The sequence below is a fragment of the Nerophis ophidion genome, linkage group LG07 (assembly GCF_033978795.1).
Source record: "Nerophis ophidion isolate RoL-2023_Sa linkage group LG07, RoL_Noph_v1.0, whole genome shotgun sequence".
Taxonomy (NCBI): Eukaryota; Metazoa; Chordata; class Actinopteri; order Syngnathiformes; family Syngnathidae; genus Nerophis; species Nerophis ophidion.
The window spans coordinates 15043903-15067210 of NC_084617.1; the positions used below are offsets into that span (position 1 = coordinate 15043903).

Below are 23308 nucleotides of genomic sequence, written 5' to 3' on the forward strand. Positions count from 1 at the left end.
AGTCTCTTATTATATTTAATAACATTGTTATTCTAAAGTTAACCAATAATAAATATAATACTTCTTACCATTGCTGCGACTTTTTGAACAGGTGCGATAGAAAATGGATGGTTGGATTAAAATGCATGAGAATGTTTTATATTTTCAATGTTATTTTTAACACTGTGATTACCAGCGGAATTATTCATTACTTATCGTGTTAAGCAATGTCAGCTAAGATTTATCTGAGAGCCAGATGAAGTCATCCAAAGAGCCACATCTGGCTTTAGAGCCATAGGTTCCCTACACCTGCACTAACCCTTGTTCCACCGTGCTGCAACGACGCTCGCTTGATTATACTACAATAAAATGTACAAATATGCTTGAAAACACTTCCCTAAACATCACACATGGGGCGCTTTATCATGTGTGAATTGTTTTAGTTGAATTACAGAACTTGTAAACCTTGCTTGGAGTGATGAATGAAGAATATTTTCGAAACGAAACGCCAAAGACTAATAGTAGACAATACAGGATATACTGCCGCTTCAAGAAACGAAACAGGAACTACATTTTCAACCCCCAGCATCTGCAGGGAGCAAACACGTCCAAAAGATGGGGCCATTGCACAAACAAAATCACAACTTTGCAGTGTCTTTTTCTGTGTTTTAAGAAAATTTGTTGATACAAAACATTATGGCCATTAGCGGAAAAAAAATTCCTGAATTATCTCCACCAGTTTATAAGCTGCAGTGTTCAAGGCGTAGGAAAAGTTAGCGGTTTACAGTCCGACAAATACAGTAGTCAGCTCACGTTTTTTAGCCTTAGAACAAAATAATCTGGGAGGACTCTTCGTTGCAACAGGGTGGGTTCCAATATTTCTTGTGGAGAAATTTGCTCCACTTTACAAAATGTTCCATTTAAAAACCCTGATCAAGAATCAAATAAGTTCGTAAATCGAGGTTCCAATGTATTACAATGTGTGTGACGTCTTCATTAACTCACCGCGATGACCCACCAGTGCTTCAGGCGAAAGGCGGCATAGCCCACTTGTAGGCAAAGAAAGCGAAACAGAGCCAGCAGCTGCAAACAGAAAGAAGAAATTCACTTTTGTGTACTCAAAACAGAACTAAAGTCAAACATATTAGCATATCATAGCAATACTCAGACATGACGGCAAATGCAGAGGGCAAAGGATGACATCATGGATGTTTGATTATTAAAGCAAGACGAATGCTGGATAATTTAGGGTTCAGTCACGTGCCTACTTTTCAGTCGGTCATAAAATAGAAAACAAAGTAGACACCGCTTCAGCTGTGTGGGGACCTCCAGTACCCATATCTAAAAGGGTTTTTTCTGCATGTAAACAATTGTGGTGTTTTGTTATTGGACATTTGTGCTCGTCACAGACTGTCCATAACGAACACAATGTGCACTTGGCCCCAGGACACCCTAGGCCGCAGTTCCATGATCGACTTTGTAGTTGCGTCATCAGATTTGCGGTCTCATGTTTTGGAAACTAGGGTGAAGACTACCGAAAATAACGTCTAACTTTGCGCTGTGTGTGTCTTCAAACCTCCGTTTGGACATCGCTGTGTGGCGCGTGCACTTGTCTCAGTGCGGGTCTGTTTTCCCCAGACACTTCAGTTTCCTGCCACATTCCAAAAATGTGTACAGTATGTTTGGTTCACTGGAGACTGTGAATTGTCCATAGATATGAATGTTAGTGTGAAGGATTGTTTATATACAGTTTACGTTCCCTGCGATTGGCCATGCTAATTTGAGTTAGCTTGTCTATGAGCTACTTCATTGTAGCGTTAGCATTAAGCTAGCAGCAATAAAGCTCATCCTTCATCCTGCATAATCGTAGCACTTTTTTCAGTTTTTTTTCAAAACATATTATTAATCTAACACAGTTCCTACATGTATGTGCACTTCATGCGTATTCAGTTAGGTCCATAAATATTTGGACATCGACACAATTTTCAATATTCCAGCTATGCACAACAACACAATGGATTTGAAATGAAACAATCAACATGTGCTTTAAATGCAGACTTTGAGCTATAGTGTGCACTTAAAGCAGATGTTGATTTCATTTCAAATCCATTGTGGTGTTGTAGAGCTGGAATACTGAAAATTGTGTCAATGTCCAAATATTTATGGACCTAACTGTATACAATGTACTTTGATTTGTGTGCTCTGTTTTGCAGTGACTTAATTGTGAAGAATATCAACATAACACAGTTATTTTTTCAAATGTAATTCAAAGGACTATTTACATATTTGGCAAACTAAATTGCAACATTAAGTGAGGGCAGAATAAAGATGCCAGTCACCCTCTGCATAGCGTTATCAGTAGCCAGAGGAGCCTGTTCAGTGCTAGACTGCTTCACCCCAAGTGCAGGACTAATAGGGGGACGGGGGGTATTAGGATGACAGGGGATGCAAAACATTAACAGTGCAATACGTTTTCATTACATGGTCACTACTGCCTACTTTATCTTGTTATATTCTTATTTTACTGTTATATTGTTATTCCCATTGTTTTTATTATTTTTCTTTATATTGATCTCAACTCTGTACACTGCTGCTGGAATTTTAATTTTCCTGAGGAACTCTCCTGAAGGAATCAATAAAGTACTATCTATCTATCTATCTATCTATTTGTTACCTTTTAAGCAATTCAGCAGCAACAATTGAAACTGCATTGAACAAAGGGAGCAGTCTATCCAGTCAAATTCCTTGTGTTAAAGCTGATTGTGGTTCTAATGATATAAGAAAAACATTTAATATTAATGTTATTAATGGTATTATTAATAATTATAAACAAATGTTTGTTTTTTTAAATATACATAAAACATTTGTTTAGACTTTTTAAAGAAAGTATATGCATCATTGCAAATCAAAATGATCATGTCATGTATGATGAGGTCATTGACCATGCCCAGAGCCACGCCCCCACCGCCAAGTATATAGTGGCAATCTCAGGGAAACATCCAGGCCCCCCACCTTGTCAAACTCTCCCCAAATTATCCCCAACATTTGTGCTGAAAAATGTTTCTCATAGTTTCATGTTAACGTTTTATTATTCTTTTTTTATAGTAACAGTAATATTAATACATTCACTCTAAAGCACCTTTCAAAAAAATCCAATAACACTTGACAATATACAGATAAAATAATAAAAAAAAACAATGATAAAACAGAAAAGATTTTTGTCTGTTATCATTTTTATGTGATTAACGTGTTATTATTCCTAACTAGCTCCATAACATAAAAACTATAATAGTTATACAAAAAACATTTGTCGCACAAAGGTTTTTGGACAAATTTGGGGAGGTTTTAACAAGGAGGGGAGTGGGGGCTGATTATGAATAATAACACATTAACATTAAAACTATAATAGAGAATAACTTAAGTATACCTCACCAGCTCCATAACATAAAAACTAAAATTTTAACACAAAACTTTTTTGTAGCACAAACATTTGGAAGTACTTAGGGTGGGGCTGGTTACACATAACACATTACCATTAAAGTATCCATCCATTTTCTACCACTTATTCCCTTTTGGGGTCACGGGGGGCGCTGGTGCCTATCTCAGCTACAATCGGGCGGAAGGCAGGGTACACACTGGACAAGTCGCCACTTCATCGCAGGGCCAACACAGAAAGACAGACAACATTCACACTCACACTCACACACTAGGGCCAATTTAGTGTTGCCAATCAACTTATCCCCAGGTGCATGTCTTTGGAAGTGGGAGGAAGCCGGAGTACCCGGAGGGAACCCATGCGTTCACGGGGAGAACATGCAAACTCCACACAGAAATATACCGAGCCTGGGATTGAACCCAGGACTGCAGGACCTTCGTATTGTGAGGCAGACGCACTAACCCCTCTTCCACCGTGAAGCCCTTACCATTAAAGTATAAAACATTAATAGCATAAAAACTATAACAGTTACTATAAAAACGTAAATAGTTGGACTAAATAAATGTAGCACAAACGTTTGGGACGATTTGGGTTTATGAATAAGAACACATTAATAACATTGAAACTATAATACAAAAAATACATTTTGCAGCACAAATGTTTAAGGGGAGCTGGATGACGTCACGAGTCAGAACATGTATTTTAGAAAAACTCTGAACCCATAACAGCACAAACTCAAATCTTTACAGCACAAAAGAATGCCATTGTTATTTTATTGATAGGGGTCCAAATTTGCACAGGTGTAAGAGCTGATTATTACCGACCAAACAAGTCACAGAGACGTGTTCTGGTGTTGCTGGAGGTCTGCGCTCTACTTGTAATGTCACGTATCATTATTGACTGTAATCTGAGATGACTTACAAAGATGTCAAAAAAGGACGATCTAAAGTGGTAGTGGATGACCTCCTTCTCTAGGCTGTCCCAGATGGTGTTGGAGATCTGCAAACACGGCCCACAGCAGTCAAACACTTGGCAAGGGGAAAAAAACAACAAACAGGCCTCACGTTGAGTTCGATGATCCACAGGAGGGAGATGAAGAGCAGGTCAAAGGTCACAAAGAGACAGAAGGTGCGTCGCACGTCCGAGATGATCTTGCGCTCGGCGAGCGGCAGCAACATGTACTGGGACGGGAGGGACAGCGATGTGGAGTAGGACGCGTTGAGGGAGGCGATGGCGGGGAGGCTGCCCCCAAGCTCCCCGTACTCTGCGCCCGGCATTCCCGCAGACCTTTAACAATGACATCATCATATTTTTTTCCCACGGACACTCAGGGCGGGAAGTTTTGTTAAAATGTTCACTTCCTGTCTGTGTCACAAGTCTCCGTGAAGTTAAAGATAGCATACAAACAGAAAGAAGTTTATTCAGCCTTGGTAAAATTCAATAATGGTAATAAACTCGCTCTAAACGTAGAACTGACACTAAACCCAAACCACACAAACATAGGTAATGGGGAATTGCTGCCAATTTAAAACACTTAAGGCGGAATTACACTTTTAATGGAATTGTGTACCATTCGCAATCCTTATGTAGGACAAGAAGGCACATCTTTCTATTTTTTTTATGCATTCTAATTTTAATTAATAATAAGTACAAGCTGGGTATCTATGCAGCTAAAGGGGAGTAATTTTTCTGACCATAAAAAACATCCAAATAGGGCCAAGAATACTCCACATCTATTTCGTGACCTGAATAACAACCAAGTATTAGTGACATTGTTATTAAAAGCTCTAATGCCAAATGACTACTTCTAGCGGCGCTGTGACCTCACTGCTAACTAGCATGTGCAGCTATTGACATACTAAGCTGCTACAACGCCTCTGAGCTAGTGAGAGGAAATTATAGATTATTAATCATGTCTCTCACCTGGATAGGGAAATGTTGTGGCCATAAACCGAGATGTTTGTTAACTTTGGCATCCAACTTAGACCCGTAGATGGCGAGAAAGACACGAGAAAATGCCTGTTTGCGACACCTTGTTTTGTTCTGCCTTTGTGAGGATCAAGATTCATTCTTACTCTAAACGGGATGATATTAACATCCCATTAGTTGGTATCCCAGTGAGAGCAGACATTGTACAGTAAGTCATTGTTTTAAAGGCCTACTGAAACCCACTACTACCGACCACACAGTCTGATAGTTTATATATCAATGATGAAATATTAACATTGCAACACATGCCAATACGGCCTTTTTAGTTTACTAAATTGCAATTTTAAATTTCCCGCGAAGTGTCGTGTTGAAAACGTCGCGGTTTGATGACGCGTATGATGACGCATATGATGACGCGTGCGTTTGACGTCTCGGGTTGTAGCAGACATTATTTTCCAGCCTGATCCAAGCTATACGTAGTCTGATTTAATCACATAATTACACAGTATTTTGGACATCTGTGTTGCTGAATCTTTTGCAATTTGTTCAATTAATGATGTAGAAGTCAAAGTAGAAAGATGGAGGTGGGAAGCTTTTAGCCTTTAGCCACAAAAACACAGGCGGTGTTTCCTTGTTTAAAATTTGCGAAAATGAAGCTTTACTATGAATCAGAGCGGTCAAGCGAACATGGATCCCGACTACATGTCAACTAGCAGTTTTCAGTGAGAAAATTGTGGTAATAATTCGCCTCTTACCGGAGACATCAGCGGAGCTTTTGTCCTGCTGCAGCTGCCGTGACTTCCCTCAGAGACTCTGGCGTCAACACACCTGTAGCCACACCCCTCCGACTTTCAGGTACTATTTAATCTCACTAAAACACTTGCAACACAATAGGCGGATAAGAGATTTTCCAGAATTATCCTAGTAAATGTGTCTGATAACATCTGAATCGCTCCCACTGCATCTCCTTTTTTTTTCCTTCCTAGTCCTTTACTCTAAATTTCCTCATCCACGAATTTTTCATCCTCGCTCAAATTAATGGGGATATCGTCGCTTTCTCGGTTCGAATCGCTCTCGCTGCTAGTGGCCATGATTGTGAACAATGTTCAGATGTGAGGAGCTCCACAAACCGTGACGTCACGCGCACATTGTCTGCTACTTCCGGTACAAGCAAAGCTTTTTTATTAGCGACCAAAAGTTGCGAACTTTATCGTCGACGTTCTCTACTAAATCCTTTCAGCAAAAATATGGCAATATCGCAAAATGATCAAGTATGACACATAGAATGGACCTGCTATCCCCGTTTAAATAAGAAAATCTCATTTCAGTAGGCCTTTAAATCACTTGGGTTTAGCCCTAAAAGCCTTTGTTTATCCAGACACGTACTGCCTAACTTTGTAAACAATAACAAAAATGACCCAAATAACGACGTTATAGTAAGTGGAAGAAGAACAAGGAAAATATCGATGTAATCATTTAGATATCGTCTACTAGAGTCTTTTTCAACCTTTTTTGGGCCAGGGCACATTTTTTGAGTAAAAAAAATGCGTAGGCACACCACCAGCAGAAATCATTAAAAAAAACGAAACCCAGTTGAAAGTAAAAAGTCGCCGTCGCAATTGTCGGATACGACTTTAAAGTGTAACCAAGCATGTATCACTATAGCTCTTGTCTCAGAGTAGGTGTACTGTCACATCACACCCTGACTTATTTGGACTTTTTAGCTGTTTTCTTGTGTGTAGTCTTTTAGTTCTTGTCTTGCGCTCCTATTTTGGTGGATTTTTCCTCTGAGTTTTCCTGTAGCAGTTTCATGTCTTCCTTTGAACGATATTTCTACTTTGTTTTTATCCTTCATCGTGGGGACATTGTCATGTCATGTTCGGATGTACATTGTGGAAGCCATCTTTCCTCCACAGTAAGTCTTTGCTGTCGTCCAGCATTCTGTTTACTTTGTAGCCAGTTCAGTTTTATTTTTGTTCTGCATAGCCATCCCTAAGCTTCAATGCCTTTTCTTAGGGGCACTTACCTTTTGTTTATGCACTAAATACATTTTTACCTGCATACTGCCTCCCGTTGTCTAAACATCTACAAAGCAATTAGCTACCTGCTGCCACCTACTGATATGGAGAGTATTACACAGTTACTCTGCAGAGCTCTAGACAGCACCGACACTCAACAACAACACATCATTTGCAGACTATAATTACTGGTTTGCTAAAAAACATTTTTAGCCCAAATAAGTGAAATTAGATAATCTCCCACGGCACACCAGACTGTAGCTCACGGCACACTAGTGTGCCGCGGCACAGTGGTTGAAAAACACTGATCTACTAAACAGCGTTTGGACGGTGATGCGCATTTGCCTTCATCGGCCACCGTAACTTTTGGCAGGAACAACAAGTAGCAAAAGAGAGCATTGTTGTGCTGGTGAATCATTAAAAACGACACACTTTAACGCTACTTTTCAATATGAGACAAAAATAACATATTACTAGTGAACATGTTCCAGGTCGGCTCCAAAAACAAACATCTGTCAAGCGGCCAAGTTATTTACTTCGCCAATTTAACCTGCAAGCGAGCAAGCTAAGACGCAACATTAAAAGTTCCCTAAAAGAAGCGGACATAATAATAGTTTATGAATAAATCGTGTAGTGGAATTCATAATTGTCAACTTTTAAAAAAAGCAAGGATGCTAGCTTCCATCAGTTAGCTTACAGGCTAAAGTGTGTTTCACACCTGGCCGTCCCTCACACTAATGCTCAGCTCCACAAAGGCCAAGGAAATATTAAATATTGCCAGTAGCTCGCATTCTTTCTGTCACGTCACACATTCCCAAAACGTGGAGTGTTTTTAACTTACTTGTTTTACCGCTTCATCATCGCCATGCAAAGTCTTCCGGCCAAAGAGTCGGAGCTTTTCAAAGAGCACAAATCACGTCAAGATAAGCCCCGGTGCTTGCCGCCGGTCACGTGATCACGTCGCCATGACGCTGGCACTCAAGTAAAGTTACGATCGAGTTTACGGAGGGCCAGATTCGGCACAAATGTTCGGCGTAAACATAGAAATACTTCCATATTAAACCGACGTCGTTATCATTTCAATAGATTTGTATGTAAAGTTGATAAAAGAGCGATGGAGGTTTAAAAATGCCGAATCATTTTTAACACACAGGAGAACTTAAGGAGAGAAAAACCCAGCACGACAAAAACTGCCATGGCCAAATCTTCCAGCCAATGATCACTTCCGCTTTCGTCAGCAAACAGAGAAGCATGCCTTAGAGCTGTGTTTTTCAACCACTGTGCCGCGGCACACTAGTGTGCCATATTGTCTGGTGAGCCGTGGGAAACTATGCAACTTCCCCTAATTGGTCCAAAAAATATTTTTTGCAAATCTATAATCATAATAATGTGCCATTGTCTAGTGCAGGGGTCACCAGCCTTTTTTAATCCAAGATCTACTTCTTGGGTACTGATTAATGCGAAGGGCTACCAGTTTGATACACACTTAAATAAATTGCCAGAAATAGCCAATTTGCTCAATTCACCTTTAACTCTATGTTATTATTAATAATTAATGATATTTATCTTTGTGGGAACACTGATCATCTTAATGATTCCTCACAATAAATATATATTTTTGATGACATGTTTTAAATAGGTTAAAATCCAATATGCACTCTGTTAGAATAACGAATTGGACCGTCCAACCGGTAGGAGGCCACGGGGAAGACCCAGGACACGTTGGGAAGACTATGTCTCCCGGCTGGCCTGGGAACGCCTCGGGATCCCCCGGGAAGAGCTAGACGAAGTGGCTGGGGAGAGGGAAGTCTGGGTTTCCCTGCTTAGGCTGTTGCCCCCGCGACCCGACCTCGGATAAGCGGAAGATGATGGATGGATGGATGGATGGACGAATCATTATTTCTTCTAGATTTTCCAGAACATAAATTTTAAAAGAAATTCAAAATACTTTGAAGTAAGATTTAAATTTGATTCTACAGATTTTCTACATTTGCCAGAATAATTTTTTTGAATTTTAATCATAATAAGTTTGAAGAAATATTTCACAAATATTCTTTGTCGAAAAAACTGAAACTAAAATGAATTAAATTGAAATTTATTTATTATTTTTTACAATAAAAAAAATAAAATTTACTTGAACATTGATTCAAATTGTCAGGAAAGAAGAGGACAAAATTTAAAAGGTAAAAAGGTATATGTGTTTAAAAATCCTAAAATAATTTTTAAGGTTGTATTTTTATTTTAAAATTGTCTTTCTGAAAGTTAAGCAAAGTTAAAAAAAAATGAGTTTATTTAAGCAAGTGAAGACCAAGTCTTTAAAATATTTTCTTGGATTTTCAAATTCTATTTGAGTTTTGTCTCTCTTAGAATTAAAAATGTCGAGCAAAGCGAGACCAGCTTGCTAGTAAATAAATAAAATTAAAAAAAATAGAGGCAGCTCACTGGTAAGACCTGCTATTTGAGCTATTTTTAGAACAGGCCAGCGGGCGACTCATCTGGTTCTTACAGGCTACCTGGTGCCCGCGGGCACCGCGTTGGTGACCCCAGGTCTAGTGCCTCTGCTGTCTAGAGCTTGGCAAGGTAATCTTGTAATACTCCATATCAGTAGGTGGCAGCAGGTACTTCATTGCGTTGTCGGAACGCGTCAAGGATGGTTTGTCGTGATCCCAATATGCAGAGCACAGCGGGAGACAGCGTGCAGGTAAAAAGGTATGTAGCGCTTAAACCAAAAATTAACAAAAATGCAAGTCCTGCTAGGAAAAGGCACTGAAGCATAGGGATGGCTGTGTAAAATAAAAGTAAAACTGAAGTGGCTACAAAGTAGTGATGGGTCCGATGCATCGGCGCATGCGTCGAGCTCGTAGAGCAAAACTCTATGTCGGTGCACGTACCGCTTTTCGAAAGTCACGTGACCGATCATGAGCTGTTTTGGTCACGTGACCGATATGCGAACTGTGTCGCACTGACGTCTGCACGCCAAACTGTGTTTAAAAGGAAGCGCATCTGTCAACGAGATGCTGCTGCCAACAGAATCGCCGCACTTCTGTCGTTGGTCATTTGTAATTTATCGTCGTCGGACATCATTTCCGCCGTGTGGGAATATTTTGATCATATAACGGGAAAAAAGGGTATTTGTGTTCATTTCCTTGTCGTTTCATTCTGTTTTCTCAAAGTTTCCAGCATTGTCCCACCCACAAAATCATCCGATTGGTTACAATAAAAAGCAGCAACAACCAATCTCTTCGATAGCTCAGTTGGTAGAGTGGAGGACTGCAGTTTTTCAAGCTGAGTTCCTTAGGGCACTTGTTCAAAGCCATTACATTTTTACCATGAATTAATTAACTTGGACCCCGATTTAAACAAGTTGAAAAACTTATTCGGGTGTTACCATTTAGTGGTCAATTGTACGGAATATGTACTGTACTGTGCAATCTACTAATAAACGTTTCAATCAATCAATCATGTTCACATTATTTATTGACTGTATCTAAAAAAGATACAAATATATTTTTATTTAAATGAAGATATGAAATAATCCTAAATGAAATACAATGATTTGGTTTATGTTGTTGTAAATACTAGGTCAGGGGCGCTCACACTTTTTCTGCAGGTGAGCTACTTTTCAATTGACCAAGTCGAGGAGATCTACCTCATTCCTATTTATAATTTATATTTATTTATTTATGAAAGAGACATTTTTAACAAGTTAATGGTGTTTAATGATAATGCAAGCATGTTTAACACACATAGATTCCTTTCTTTCATGAAGACAAGAATATAAGTTGGTGTATTTGATTCTGATGACTTGCATTGATTGGAATCAGACAGTGGTGCTGATAACGTCCGCATTTTCAAATGGAGGAAAAAAAAAGTCCTCCTTTCTGTCCAATACCACATGAAAGTGGTTGGATTTGGCATCTCATTTGTCCAACTTGCATACTCGTTTTTAAACACTTTGTTATGAGAGTAGCATATGTGTGTGGCCCTTTAATGTCTGGCAGCAGGTGAGTGACGTCAGTGAGTGTGCGGGTGGGCAAGCAAGTGAGAAAGCGGTCGCTGAGGGCGGGGGAGAAATACATTGGCATCAAACTCCGTAGCTTGCTAGCTGGTGCACGCTAGCTTTCTGAGACTCTTATTTTGTTAGCACAGGCAGGATGAAACAGGTCTTTTATAGTGAAGACAGGAACTGTGCAGTCGGTCTTTAGAGTTTTGACAGTAGGTACGGAGTCTCTAGAAATAAAATGTGTTTCTCTGCGTCCGCCCTGTTAGTGATTTTTTTCTTAAATATGAGCTCGCAGCAGCCAGCGTCATCTCACAAGATCCTCGGGTGCCGAGAATGTCAAACAACTGACGAAAGTGAAGTCTTGGTATGATTGATGATTGCTCATTTTTATGTATATTTTTTAATGCCTGGCTTGAGATCGACTGACACACCCTCCGAGATCGACCAGTCGATCGCGATCGACGTAATGCCCACCCCTGGACTAGGTCACAAAGTCAGTGTCAGTTAAATCGGTCCACAGGTTGCCTGTAGGGATTTTTAATGTCCAGCAGATGTCAGTATTTACTGACACAGTATCAATACAGTTTTGCAATGAGTCGAAACGCTACATGACGCCTCATCAACCCATCAGTACTACAAAGTCAACAAAGACAGAATGCCTGACGACAGCAAAAACTTACAGCGTGTGGAGCAAAGGCGGCGTCCACAAAGCAAATCCGTACTTGACATGACAATCAACAATGTCCCCACAAAGGATGGGCTATGCACAACTTAAATAGTTTTGAATGCGAAAACAAACCAGGTGCGGGCAATAGCACTCAAAAGAAGGCGTGAACACCAACAAAACAGGAAATATCACCAATATAACAGCGCAAGACAGGAACTAAAGCATGACACACTGGAAACAACAATAAACTCAAAATAAGGCTTGGCAACCTGGTGGAATTTCATTTTTTAAGCATTTCTGCTGGTGGTGTGCCTCCGTATTTTTTTTTTATGATAAAAAAATGTGCCTTGGCTCAAAAAATGTTGAAAAACACTGCCTTAGATCAGTGTTCATCAACCACTGTGCCGTGGCACACTAGTGTGCCGTGGGAGTTTATCTAATTTTACCTATTTGGGTTAAAAATATTTTTTTGCAAACCAGTACTTATAGTCTGTGAATTATGTGTTGTTGAGTGTCGGTGCTGTCTAGACCGTGTAATACTCTTCCATATCAGTAGGTGGCAGCCAGTAGCTCATTGCTTTGTAGATGTCGGAAACAGCAGGAGGCAGTGTGCAGGTAAAAAGGTGTCTAATGCCTAAACCAAAAATAAACAAAAGGTGAGTGCCTCTAAGAAAAGGCATTGAAGCTTAGAGGCCTACTAAAATGAGATTTTCTTATTTAAACGGGGATAGCAGGTCCATTCTATGTGTCATACTTGATCATTTCGCGATATTGCCATATTTTTGCTGAAAAGATTTAGTAGAGAACATCGACGATGCAGTTTGCAGCTTTTGGTCGCTAATAAAAAAGCCTTGCCTTTACCGGAAGTAGCAGACGATGTGCGCGTGATGTCACCGGTTGTAGGGCTCCTCACAGTTTACAATCATGGCCACCAACAACCGAGAAAGAGAAAATTTCCCAATTAATTTGAGCGAGGATGAAAGATTCGTGGATGAGGATATTGATAGTGAAGGACTAGAAAAAACAAAAAAATAAAATAAAAAGCGACGGCTGCGGGCGGCGGCAGTGTGAGCGTTTCAGATGTAAGACACATTTACTCGGATAATTATGGAAGATCTCTTATCTGCTTATTGTTTTAATAGTGTTTTAGTGAGATTGTAAAGACATACCTCAAAGTCGGAGGGCTGCGGTGAACACGCCAGTGTCTCAGAGAGAAGGCGAGGAGCCAAGCTCACAGCTGCCTTTTTTGACAGCTGCTGCAGGAGGACGCATAATCCACTGATGTCTCCGGTAAGAGCTGACGTAATATCACAATTTTCCCATCTAAAAACATGCTGGTTGACGTAGAGAAACATGTTCGCTTGACCGCTCTGTGTTAAAGAAACACAGGCTGTGTCTCTGTGCTTAAGGCAGCTGCAATCCACCGCTTTCCACCAACAGCATTCTTATTTATAGTTTCCATTATTAATTGAACAAATGGTAAAATATTCAGCAACACAGATGTCCAAAATACTGTGTAATTATGCGATGAAAAGAGATGACTTTTAGCCGTAAGAGGTGCTGAGCTAATATGTCCCCTCCAACCAATAACGTCACAAACGCACGTCATCATATGCGTCATCATTCCGCGACATTTTCAACAAGAAACTTTGCGGGAAATTTTAAATTGCAATTTATTAAACTAAAAAGGCCGTATTGGCATGTGTTGCAATGTTAATATTTCATCATTGATATATAAACTATCAGACTGCGTGGTCGGTTGTAGTGGGTTTCAGTAGGCCTTTACGGAAGGGTATGCAGAACTAGACTAAAGCTGAACTGGCTACAAAGTAAACAAAAACAGAATGCTGGACAACAGCAAAGACTTACTGAGAAGCAAAGACGACGTCCAAAAAGTACATCCGAACATGACATGACAATTAACAATGTCCGCACAAAGAAGGATAAAAACAACCAAAACATTATGGATTTTTAAAACAAAGTAGACGCGGGAAATAATGCTCAAAGGAAGACATGATACTGCTACAGGAAAATACCAAAAAAGGAAAAAAATCATTAAAATAGGAGCTCAAGACAAGAACTAAAACACTACACAAAGAAAAAAGAGCAAAATATTCAAAATAAGTGATGTGACAAGTCGTGACTGTTGACCTACTTTGAAAGAAGAACTATTTTGATGCATGGTTGGTTATGGTCTAAAGTCATATCCAACAATTGCGACAACGACTTTTTACTGTCAACTGAGTTTTGATTTTTAATGATTTCTGCTGGTGGTGTGTGCCTACGTATTTTTTCAATGCAAAAAATGTGCCTTGGCTCAAAAAAGGTTGAAAAACATTGCCTTAGATTTTAACTTTTTTTTAAATTTGAAAAGGAATTTTACCTTTGCAACCTCATTATTCTATTGGCTAAGTTCTATATTCATAAATGTAAGTTTCTCAATACCCGACCTGTCTTTTCTGCCTTTCAAAAAGATTTAGAACTCTACATTAAAACACTCTCGACCTCCAACAACAAAAAAGCTGTGAAAACGATGACGCTGTGTTCCAAATTTAAGTTATTTACTGAAATTGAGTGAGCCTATGGCTTCGCACTTTGTTTATTATATACACATATATATATATATATATATATATATATATATATATATATATATATATATACAAAATATATATATATATATATATATATATATATATATATATATATATATATAGTATTATATGTGATATTTGTATTAGTGTACTGTGTCTTTAAGGGTTTTTGGGAACGCGCATGCGCGGGTGAGTTGGCGGGAAGTGTCAGTATGCGGGAGTTGTGACTAACAGCAGCTCTTGTATGTATATGTATTATTTTGGAACTACCAGCATATATATATATACATATATATATATATATATATATATATATATATATATATATATATATATATATATATATATATACATATACATATATATATATATATATATATATATATATATATATATATATATATATATATATATATATATCTTAATTCGATTGTCCAGAGAATAGTGCTCAATACCGTGGTAGAGCGCAATATGTATGTGTGGGAAAAATCACAGGGCTACTTCATCTCTACAGAACTGTTTCATGAGGGAACCCCTCATGAAACAGTTCTGTAGAGATGAAGTAGTCTTGTGATTTTTCCCACACATACATACATATACATATACATATATATATATATATATATATATATATATATATATATATATATATATATATATATATATATATATATATATTCAAAGTAACTAAAATAGAATACACACATACATATACGGTGGAAGAGGGGTTAGTGCGTCTGCCTCACAATAAGAAGTTCCTGCAGTCCTGGGTTCAAATCCAGGCTCGGGATTTTTCTGTGTGGAGTGTGCATGTTCTCCCCGTGAATGCGTGGGTTCCCTCCGGGTACTCCAGCTTCCTCCCACTTCCAAAGACATGCACCTGGGGATAGGTTGATTGGCAACACTAAATTGGCCCTAGTGTGTGAATGTGAGTGTGAATGTTGTCTATCTGTGTTGGCCCTGCGATGAGGTGGCGACTTGTCCAGGGTGTACCCCGCCTTCCGCCCGATTGTAACTGAGATAGGCGCCAGCGCTCCCCGCGAACCCAAAAGGGAATAAGCGGTAGAAAATGGATGGATGGATGGATGGATATACATATATATATATATATATATATATATATATATATATATATATATATATATATATATATATGTATGTGTTTGTGTGTATTCTATTTTAGTTACTTTGAATTTACAACCCCGTGGCGCTGTCTTATTCTGTACTGTTTTTGTACTTATTTTGATTATTGTTTCCCGTCTGTTTGTTCGTAAATGTTGAAATTTATAAATAAAAGTTAAAAAAAAAAAAAAATCTTTTCTCACCCCCTGGCGCTGTTTTGTACTGTTTTTGTATTTTTTTTATTATTATTGTTTCTTGTCTGCTTGTAAAAGTTGAAATGTATAAATAAAGGTTATAAAAACAACAACATTGAGTTTAAAACACTAAATTATTCAATTAAAATAGTAATATCATCAAAACTATTATCAATATTGCTACTACGGATAATTTGATCAAAAATTCCCTGAAACAGCCCACTACCTATAATATAGTTTTTTTAAACATAAGATCATTGTCTCCCAAAATGTTATTAGTTAATGATATTATCAGAGACAACAATCTTAACGTTATCGGTCTCAGCGAAACCTGGCTTAAACCAAACGACTTTTTTGCGCTAAATGAGGCATGTCCTCCTAACTTTACACATGCGCATATTGCCCGTCCGCTTAAAAGGGGTGGGGGGGTCGCACTAATATACAACGAAAACTTTAACCTTAGTCCTAACATAAATAATAAATATAAATCGTTTGAGGTGCTTACTATGAGGTCTGTCACACCGCTGCCTCTACACCTGGCTGTTATCTACCGCCCCCCAGGGCCCTATTCGGACTTTATCAATGAATTCTCAGAGTTTGTTGCTGATCTAGTGACACACGCCGATAATATAATCATAATGGGGGACTTTAATATCCATATGAATACCCCATCGGACCCACTGTGCGTAGCGCTCCAGACTGTAATTGATAGCTGTGGTCTCACACAAATAATAAATGAACCCACGCATCGCAACGGTAATACGATAGACCTAGTGCTTGTCAGGGGCATCACCGTTTCCAAAGTTACAATACTCCCGTATACTAAAGTATTGTCCGATCATTACCTTATAAAATTCGAGGTTCAGACGCATGTTCGTCAAACTAATAATAATAATAACTGCTATAGCAGCCGCAACATTAATACGGCCACAACGACAACTCTTGCTGACCTACTGCCCTCGGTAATGGCACCATTCCCAAAATATGTGGGCTCTATTGATAACCTCACTAACAACTTTAACGCTGCCCTGCGCGAAACCATTGATAACATAGCACCGCTAAAGTTAAAAAAGGCTCCAAAAAAGCGCACCCCGTGATTTACAGAAGAAACTAGAGCTCAGAAATTATTATGTAGAAAGCTGGAACGCAAATGGCGCACGACTAAACTTGAGGTGCACCATCAAGCATGGAGTGATGGTTTAATAACTTATAAACGCATGCTTACCTTAGCTAAAGCTAAATATTACTCAAATCTCATCCACCGTAATAAAAACGATCCTAAATTTTTGTTTAGTACGGTAGCATCGCTAACCCAACAAGGGACCCCTTCCAGTAGCTCAACCCACTCAGCTGATGACTTTATGCAATTCTTTAGTAAGAAAATTGAAGTCATTAGAAAGGAGATTAAAGACAATGCGTCCCAGCTACAACGGGGTTCTATTAACACTGATACGATGGTATACGCGGCGGATACTGCCCTCCAAAATAGTTTCTCTCGTTTTGAGGAAATAACATTAGAGGAATTGTTACAACGTGTAAATGGAATAAAACAGACAACATGTTTACTTGACCCTCTTCCTGGGAAACTGATCAAGGAGCTTTTTGTATTATTAGGTCCATCAGTGCTAAATATTATAAACTTATCACTCTCCTCGGGCACTGTTCCCCTAGCATTCAAAAAAGCGGTTATTCATCCTCTTCTTAAAAGACCTAACCTCGATCCTGACCTCATGGTAAACTACCGACCGGTGTCTCACCTTCCCTTTATTTCAAAAATCCTCGAAAAAATTCTTGCGGAGCAGTTAAATGAACACTTAGCGTCTAACAATCTATGTGAAACCTTTCAATCCGGTTTCAGGGCAAATCACTCCACGGAGACAGCCCTCGCAAAAATGACTAATGATCTATTGCTAACGATGGATTCTGATGCGTCATCTATGTTGCTGCTCCTCGATCTTAGCGCTGCTTTCGATACCGTCGATCATAATATTTTATTAGAACGTATCAAAACACGAATTGGTATGTCAGACCATCATACGCAAATACGGTATTAGCTTTCACTGTTATGCTGATGACACCCAACTGTACATGCCCCTAAAGCTGACCAACACGCCGGATTGTAGTCAGTTGGAGGCGTGTCTTAATGAAATTAAACAATGGATGTCCGCTAACTTTTTGCAACTCAACGCCAAAAAAACGGAAATGCTGATTATCGGTCCTGCTAGACACCGAACTCTATTTAATAATACAACTCTAACATTTGACAACAGAACAATTAAACAAGGCGACACGGTAAAGAATCTGGGTATTATCTTCGACCCAACTCTCTCCTTTGAGGCACACATTAAAAGCGTTACTAAAACGGCCTTCTTTCATCTCCGTAATATCGCTAAAATTCGCTCCATTTTGTCCACTAAAGACGCTGAGATCATTATCCATCCGTTTGTTACGTCTCGCCTCGACTACTGTAACGTATTATTTTCGGGTCTCCCCATGTCTAGCATTAAAAGATTACAGTTGGTACAAAATGCGGCTGCTAGACTTTTGACAAGAACAAGAAAGTTTGATCACATTACGCCTGTACTGGCTCACCTGCACTGGCTTCCTGTGCACTTAAGATGTGACTTTAAGGTTTTACTACTTACGTATAAAATACTACACGGTCTAGCTCCATCCTATCTTGCCGATTGTATTGTACCATATGTCCCGGCAAGAAATCTGCGTTCAAAGGACTCCGGCTTGTTAGTGATTCCCAAAGCCCAAAAAAAGTCTGCGGGCTATAGAGCATTTTCCGTTCGGGCTCCAGTACTCTGGAATGCCCTCCCGGTAACAGTTCGAGATGCCACCTCAGTAGAAGCATTTAAGTCTCACCTTAAAACTCATTTGTATACTCTAGCCTTTAAATAGACTCCCTTTTTAGACCAGTTGATCTGCCGTTTCTTTTCTTTTTCTTCTATGTCCCACTCTCCCTTGTGGAGGGGGTCCGGTCCGATCCGGTGGCCATGTACTGCTTGCCTGTGTATCGGCTGGGGACATCTCTGCGATGCTGATCCGCCTCCGCTTGGGATGGTTTCCTGCTGGCTCCGCTGTGAACGGGACTCTCGCTGCTGTGTTGGATCCGCTTTGGACTGGACTCTCGCGACTGTGTTGGATCCATTGTGGATTGAACTTTCACAGTATCATGTTAGACCCGCTCGACATCCATTGCTTTCCTCCTCTCCAAGGTTCTCATAGTCATCATTGTCACCGACGTCCCACTGGGTCATTATTGTCACCGATGTCCCACTGGGTGTGAGTTTTCCTTGCCCTTATGTGGGCCTACCGAGGATGTCGTGGTGGTTTGTGCAGCCCTTTGAGACACTAGTGATTTAGGGCTATATAAGTAAACATTGATTGATTGATTGAAAACCTTTTTAAATGTAAACATTGTATGCTCGGTGTTTGTGTTTTTTGACAATAACTTTTACGTGTTGAATGTCTTTATTGTTTTCATGTATACTTATATATATTTTTTTCAATTTGACGTGTATTTGAAGCAGTACAATAAAACATATATTTGATGTTAAAAAAAAAATACATATTTTTTTACTTTTCTCAATAAATGAAAATCATGTTTCATGCTTGGACACATTACTACGGAGCCCCTAAAGCAGGGGTGTCCAAACTTTTTCGACAGGGGGCCGCACACGGAAAAATGTAAGCATTCGGGGGCCATTCTGATATTTTTCATTTTCAAACCATAACAAAATATATGGATTTTTTTATTTTTTTTTTATTCTTTGGGCTCCTGGGGCCCATAGAGGGTCTCAGTCACTAAAATGTTAAAAATACGTCAAATTATTATTTTTTGTTTAATGCTTACAGTAAATCTCTATATCAACTTGAGGTTGATATAGAGTTAAACAAATAAGGTTTTATGCCTTTTCTGTCAAAGACAACTTTGTTTTTTATAGTGAAAATGAAATATGCAGTATTTAGATAGATAGATAGATAGATTGATAGATGGATAGTACTTTATTGATTCCTTCAGGAGAGTTCCTTTATTTAGAAATTAAAGCCCTCAAAGATCAATAATGCAGGACACCATTGATTTTAATTATTTTATATTTTTGAGATAGGCACCAGCGCCCCTCGCCACCCCAAAGAGGAATAAGCGGTACAAAATGGATGGATGGAGTAAATAAAATAAAATCCTACTAAACATTTTTGAGATCCGAAAGGTTCCCCACTCATAAAGTGATACATTTTTATTAGTTTTTTACTTTTAACACTTAAATATTAAGATCAACTTCCGATATATCTGTCGATTTTAAGTTTGAACTATTATTTTGTTTGTTTTATGCTCTTTTGTCAAAACTTTGATGTTTTTATATGGCAACCAAACAACATTTGCAATATTTTTTCACATAAAACATTTTAAAATGATAATTTTTCAGTATTAATTCATTATAACTGATTTTTTTGTCCTTTTTTTTTTTTTTGGAGCAATGGAAAAAAAAGAAAATAAAGACAAAAAGAAAAATGGCAGCTTTGTATCAACATTGCCACTTTTTCTCATTAGATTTCACCTCATTCGACTTTTTAAAAAAATATATTTTTTATTTTATTTTTGCAATACTATCAATTTTGCAATTTTTGCAGAATGTGTGGCGGGCCAGTAAACGATCAGCTGCGGGCCGCACTTTGGACACCCCTGACCTAAAGTGACATGGGGGGTAAAAGATTGGGGGGGGGGGGGACATTTTTTTTTTTTTAGATATGTTTAGTGAGTCTTATTCTGCGTTGTGTAGTTTTTTTTTTGTTTCTTTTAATTAAAGACACTCCACCATTCTGTTTGTTTTATGCTCTTTTGTCAAAATTGTGATGTTTTTATATGGCAACCACACAACATATGCAATATTTTTTCCACATAAATCATTTCAAAATGATAATTTTTAAGTAATAATTCATAATAACATACATTTTTTTCCCCTTTTTTTTTGAGCAAGGGGAAAAAAAAGAAAAAATAAAGACAAATGGGAAAAAAAACTGCCTGCATGGCAGCTTTGTATCAACATTGCCACTTTTTCTCATTACATTTCACCTCATTCCACTTCATTTAAACGTTTTTTTTAATTTTTGCAATACTATCAATTTTGCAGAATGTGTGGCGGGCCGGTAAACGATTAGCTGCGGGCCGCACTTTGGACACCCCTGACCTAAAGGGACATGAGGGAAAAAATGTTGAGGGGGGGAACATTTTTTTTTAAATATGTGTAGTGAGTCTTATTCTGCGTTGTGTAGTTTTTTTTTTTTTTTTTTTTAATTGAAGACACTCCACCATTCCGTTTGTTTTATGCTCTTTTGTCAAAACTTGTATGTTTTTATATGGCAACCACACAACATATGCAATATTTTTTCCACATAAGTCATTTTAAAGTGATACTTTTTAAGTAATAATTCGTTATAACATAGATTTTTTTTGTCCTTTTTTTTTTTGAGCAATGGAAAAAAAAGAAAATAAAGTCAAAAGGAAAAAAAAACTGCCTGCACGGCAGCTTTGTATCAACATTGCCACTTTTTCTCATTAGATTTCACCTCATTCCAATTTTTTTAAATGTTTTTTTTAATTTTTGCAATTCTATCAATTTTGCAGAATGTGTGGCGGGCCGGTAAACGATTAGCTGCGGGCCGCAAATGGCCCCCGCGCCGCAAATGGCCCCCGGGCCGCACTTTGGACACCCCTGACCTAATGGGACATGGGGGAAAACATTTTTTGGGGGTTGGGGGGCGAACATTTTTTTTTTAGATATGTGTAGTGAGTCTTATTCTGCATTGTGTAGTTTTTTCTTTTTTATTAAAGACACTCCACCATTCCGTTTGTTTTATGCTCTTTTGTCAAAACTTTAATGTTTTTATATGTACGTATGGCAACCACACAACATATGCAATATTTTTTCCACATAAATCCTTTTAAAGTGATAATTTTTAAGTAACAATTCATTATAGCATTGATTTTTTTCTTTTTTTTTGAGCAATGGAAAAAAAAGAAAATAAAGACAAAAGGGAAAAAAAATGCCTGCATGGCAGCTTTGTATCAACATTGCCACTTTTTCTCATTAGATTTCACCTCATTCGACTTTTTTTTTATGTTTTTTTTAAGTTTTGCAATACTATCAATTTTTCAATTTTTGCAGAATGTGTGGCGGGCCGGTAAACGATTAGCTGCGGGCCGCAAATGGCCCCCGGGCTGCACTTTGGACACCTCTGACCCCTGATATGTTTAGTGAGTCTTAGTGTAGTTTTGTTTTTTAATCAAAGACACTCGATCATTCCGTTTGTTTTATACTCTTTTGTCAAAACTTGTATGTTTTTATATGTACGTATGGCAACCACACAACATATGCAATATTTTTTCCACATAAATCATTTTAAAGTGATAATTTTTGAGTAATGATTTTTTTTGAGCAATGGAAAAAAAAGAAAATAAAGTCAAAAGGAAAAAAAAACTGCCTGCATGGCAGCTTTGTATCAACATTGCCATTTTTTCTCATTAGATTTCACCTCATTCCTTTTTTTTTTTACAATACTATCAATTTTGCAGAATGTGGCGGGCCGGCAAATGATACGCTGCGGCCCGCACTTTGGACAGCCCTGACCTAAAGGGACATGAGGGGAAAACATTTTTGAGGGGGGAACATTTTTGGGGGGATATGTGTAGTGAGTCTTATTCTGCGTTGTGTAGTTTAAAAAAAAAAAAAAAAATAATGACACTCCACCATTCCGTCGTTTCATCATTTATTGGCCACCTAACTGTGTTGGAAAAACGAAACCCATACAAAGGTCTCTACTCGCTGGCGGAGTGATACCACCTCATCAAAAGTCGGAAAGAAAGAGAAAGTAAACAACATTCATTCATATAAAAATAATAATTTATATTACATTAAAAAAAACGTTTTATCACAAAAAGATTAATAATAATGCACAAATCCACATACCTGTGTTGGAAACACGAAACACATACACAGGTCTCTACTTTCTGGCGGAGTGATACCTGCGTAAATACCATGCGTAAATATGACCAAACATTTCAAACAATGGGCGCTCTAATCCTTACTTAACAACATTGTGCATAAAAATACTTAAAACAACACATCACTTATGCCTACAAGATTAATGTTTTAACTTTTAAAGTATTATAAAAGTTTCGAAATAATATTTACACTAAGAAACACGGAGCATTGAAGAACTATTACCTGCTCATCAAAAGTCCGAAAGAAGAGAAAGTAAATAACGGAAAAAACCGCAAAGTCACTTCCTGTACCGGACATTCGGGTCTTCAAAATAAAACCAATATTTCAAAATAAAACATTAACACCCTGTCTCG

The 23308-nt window shown here is 38.3% G+C and overlaps 1 protein-coding gene across 2 annotated transcripts in view; it reads right to left on the reverse strand.

Moving 5' to 3' along the window:
* The window catches only part of stard3 (StAR related lipid transfer domain containing 3), a 38862-nt gene extending 15595 nt beyond the window's left edge, over positions 1–23267 (reverse strand). The window contains exons 1-5 of one of the 2 annotated variants that reach the window (XM_061905409.1): positions 23178–23267; positions 22920–22975; positions 4480–4702; positions 4337–4414; positions 985–1062 (exon numbers count right to left, since the gene is read on the reverse strand). In XM_061905409.1, coding sequence (XP_061761393.1) covers positions 985–1062; positions 4337–4414; positions 4480–4702; positions 22920–22975; positions 23178–23252 — 510 coding nt within the window. In that variant the 5' untranslated portion in view covers positions 23253–23267. Of the gene's footprint in view, positions 1–984; positions 1063–4336; positions 4415–4479; positions 4703–8203; positions 8589–22919; positions 22976–23177 lie in introns of those variants that run through there. The other variant, XM_061905410.1, reaches the window with a different exon arrangement.
* Between the last annotated feature and the right edge of the window lie 41 nt (positions 23268–23308).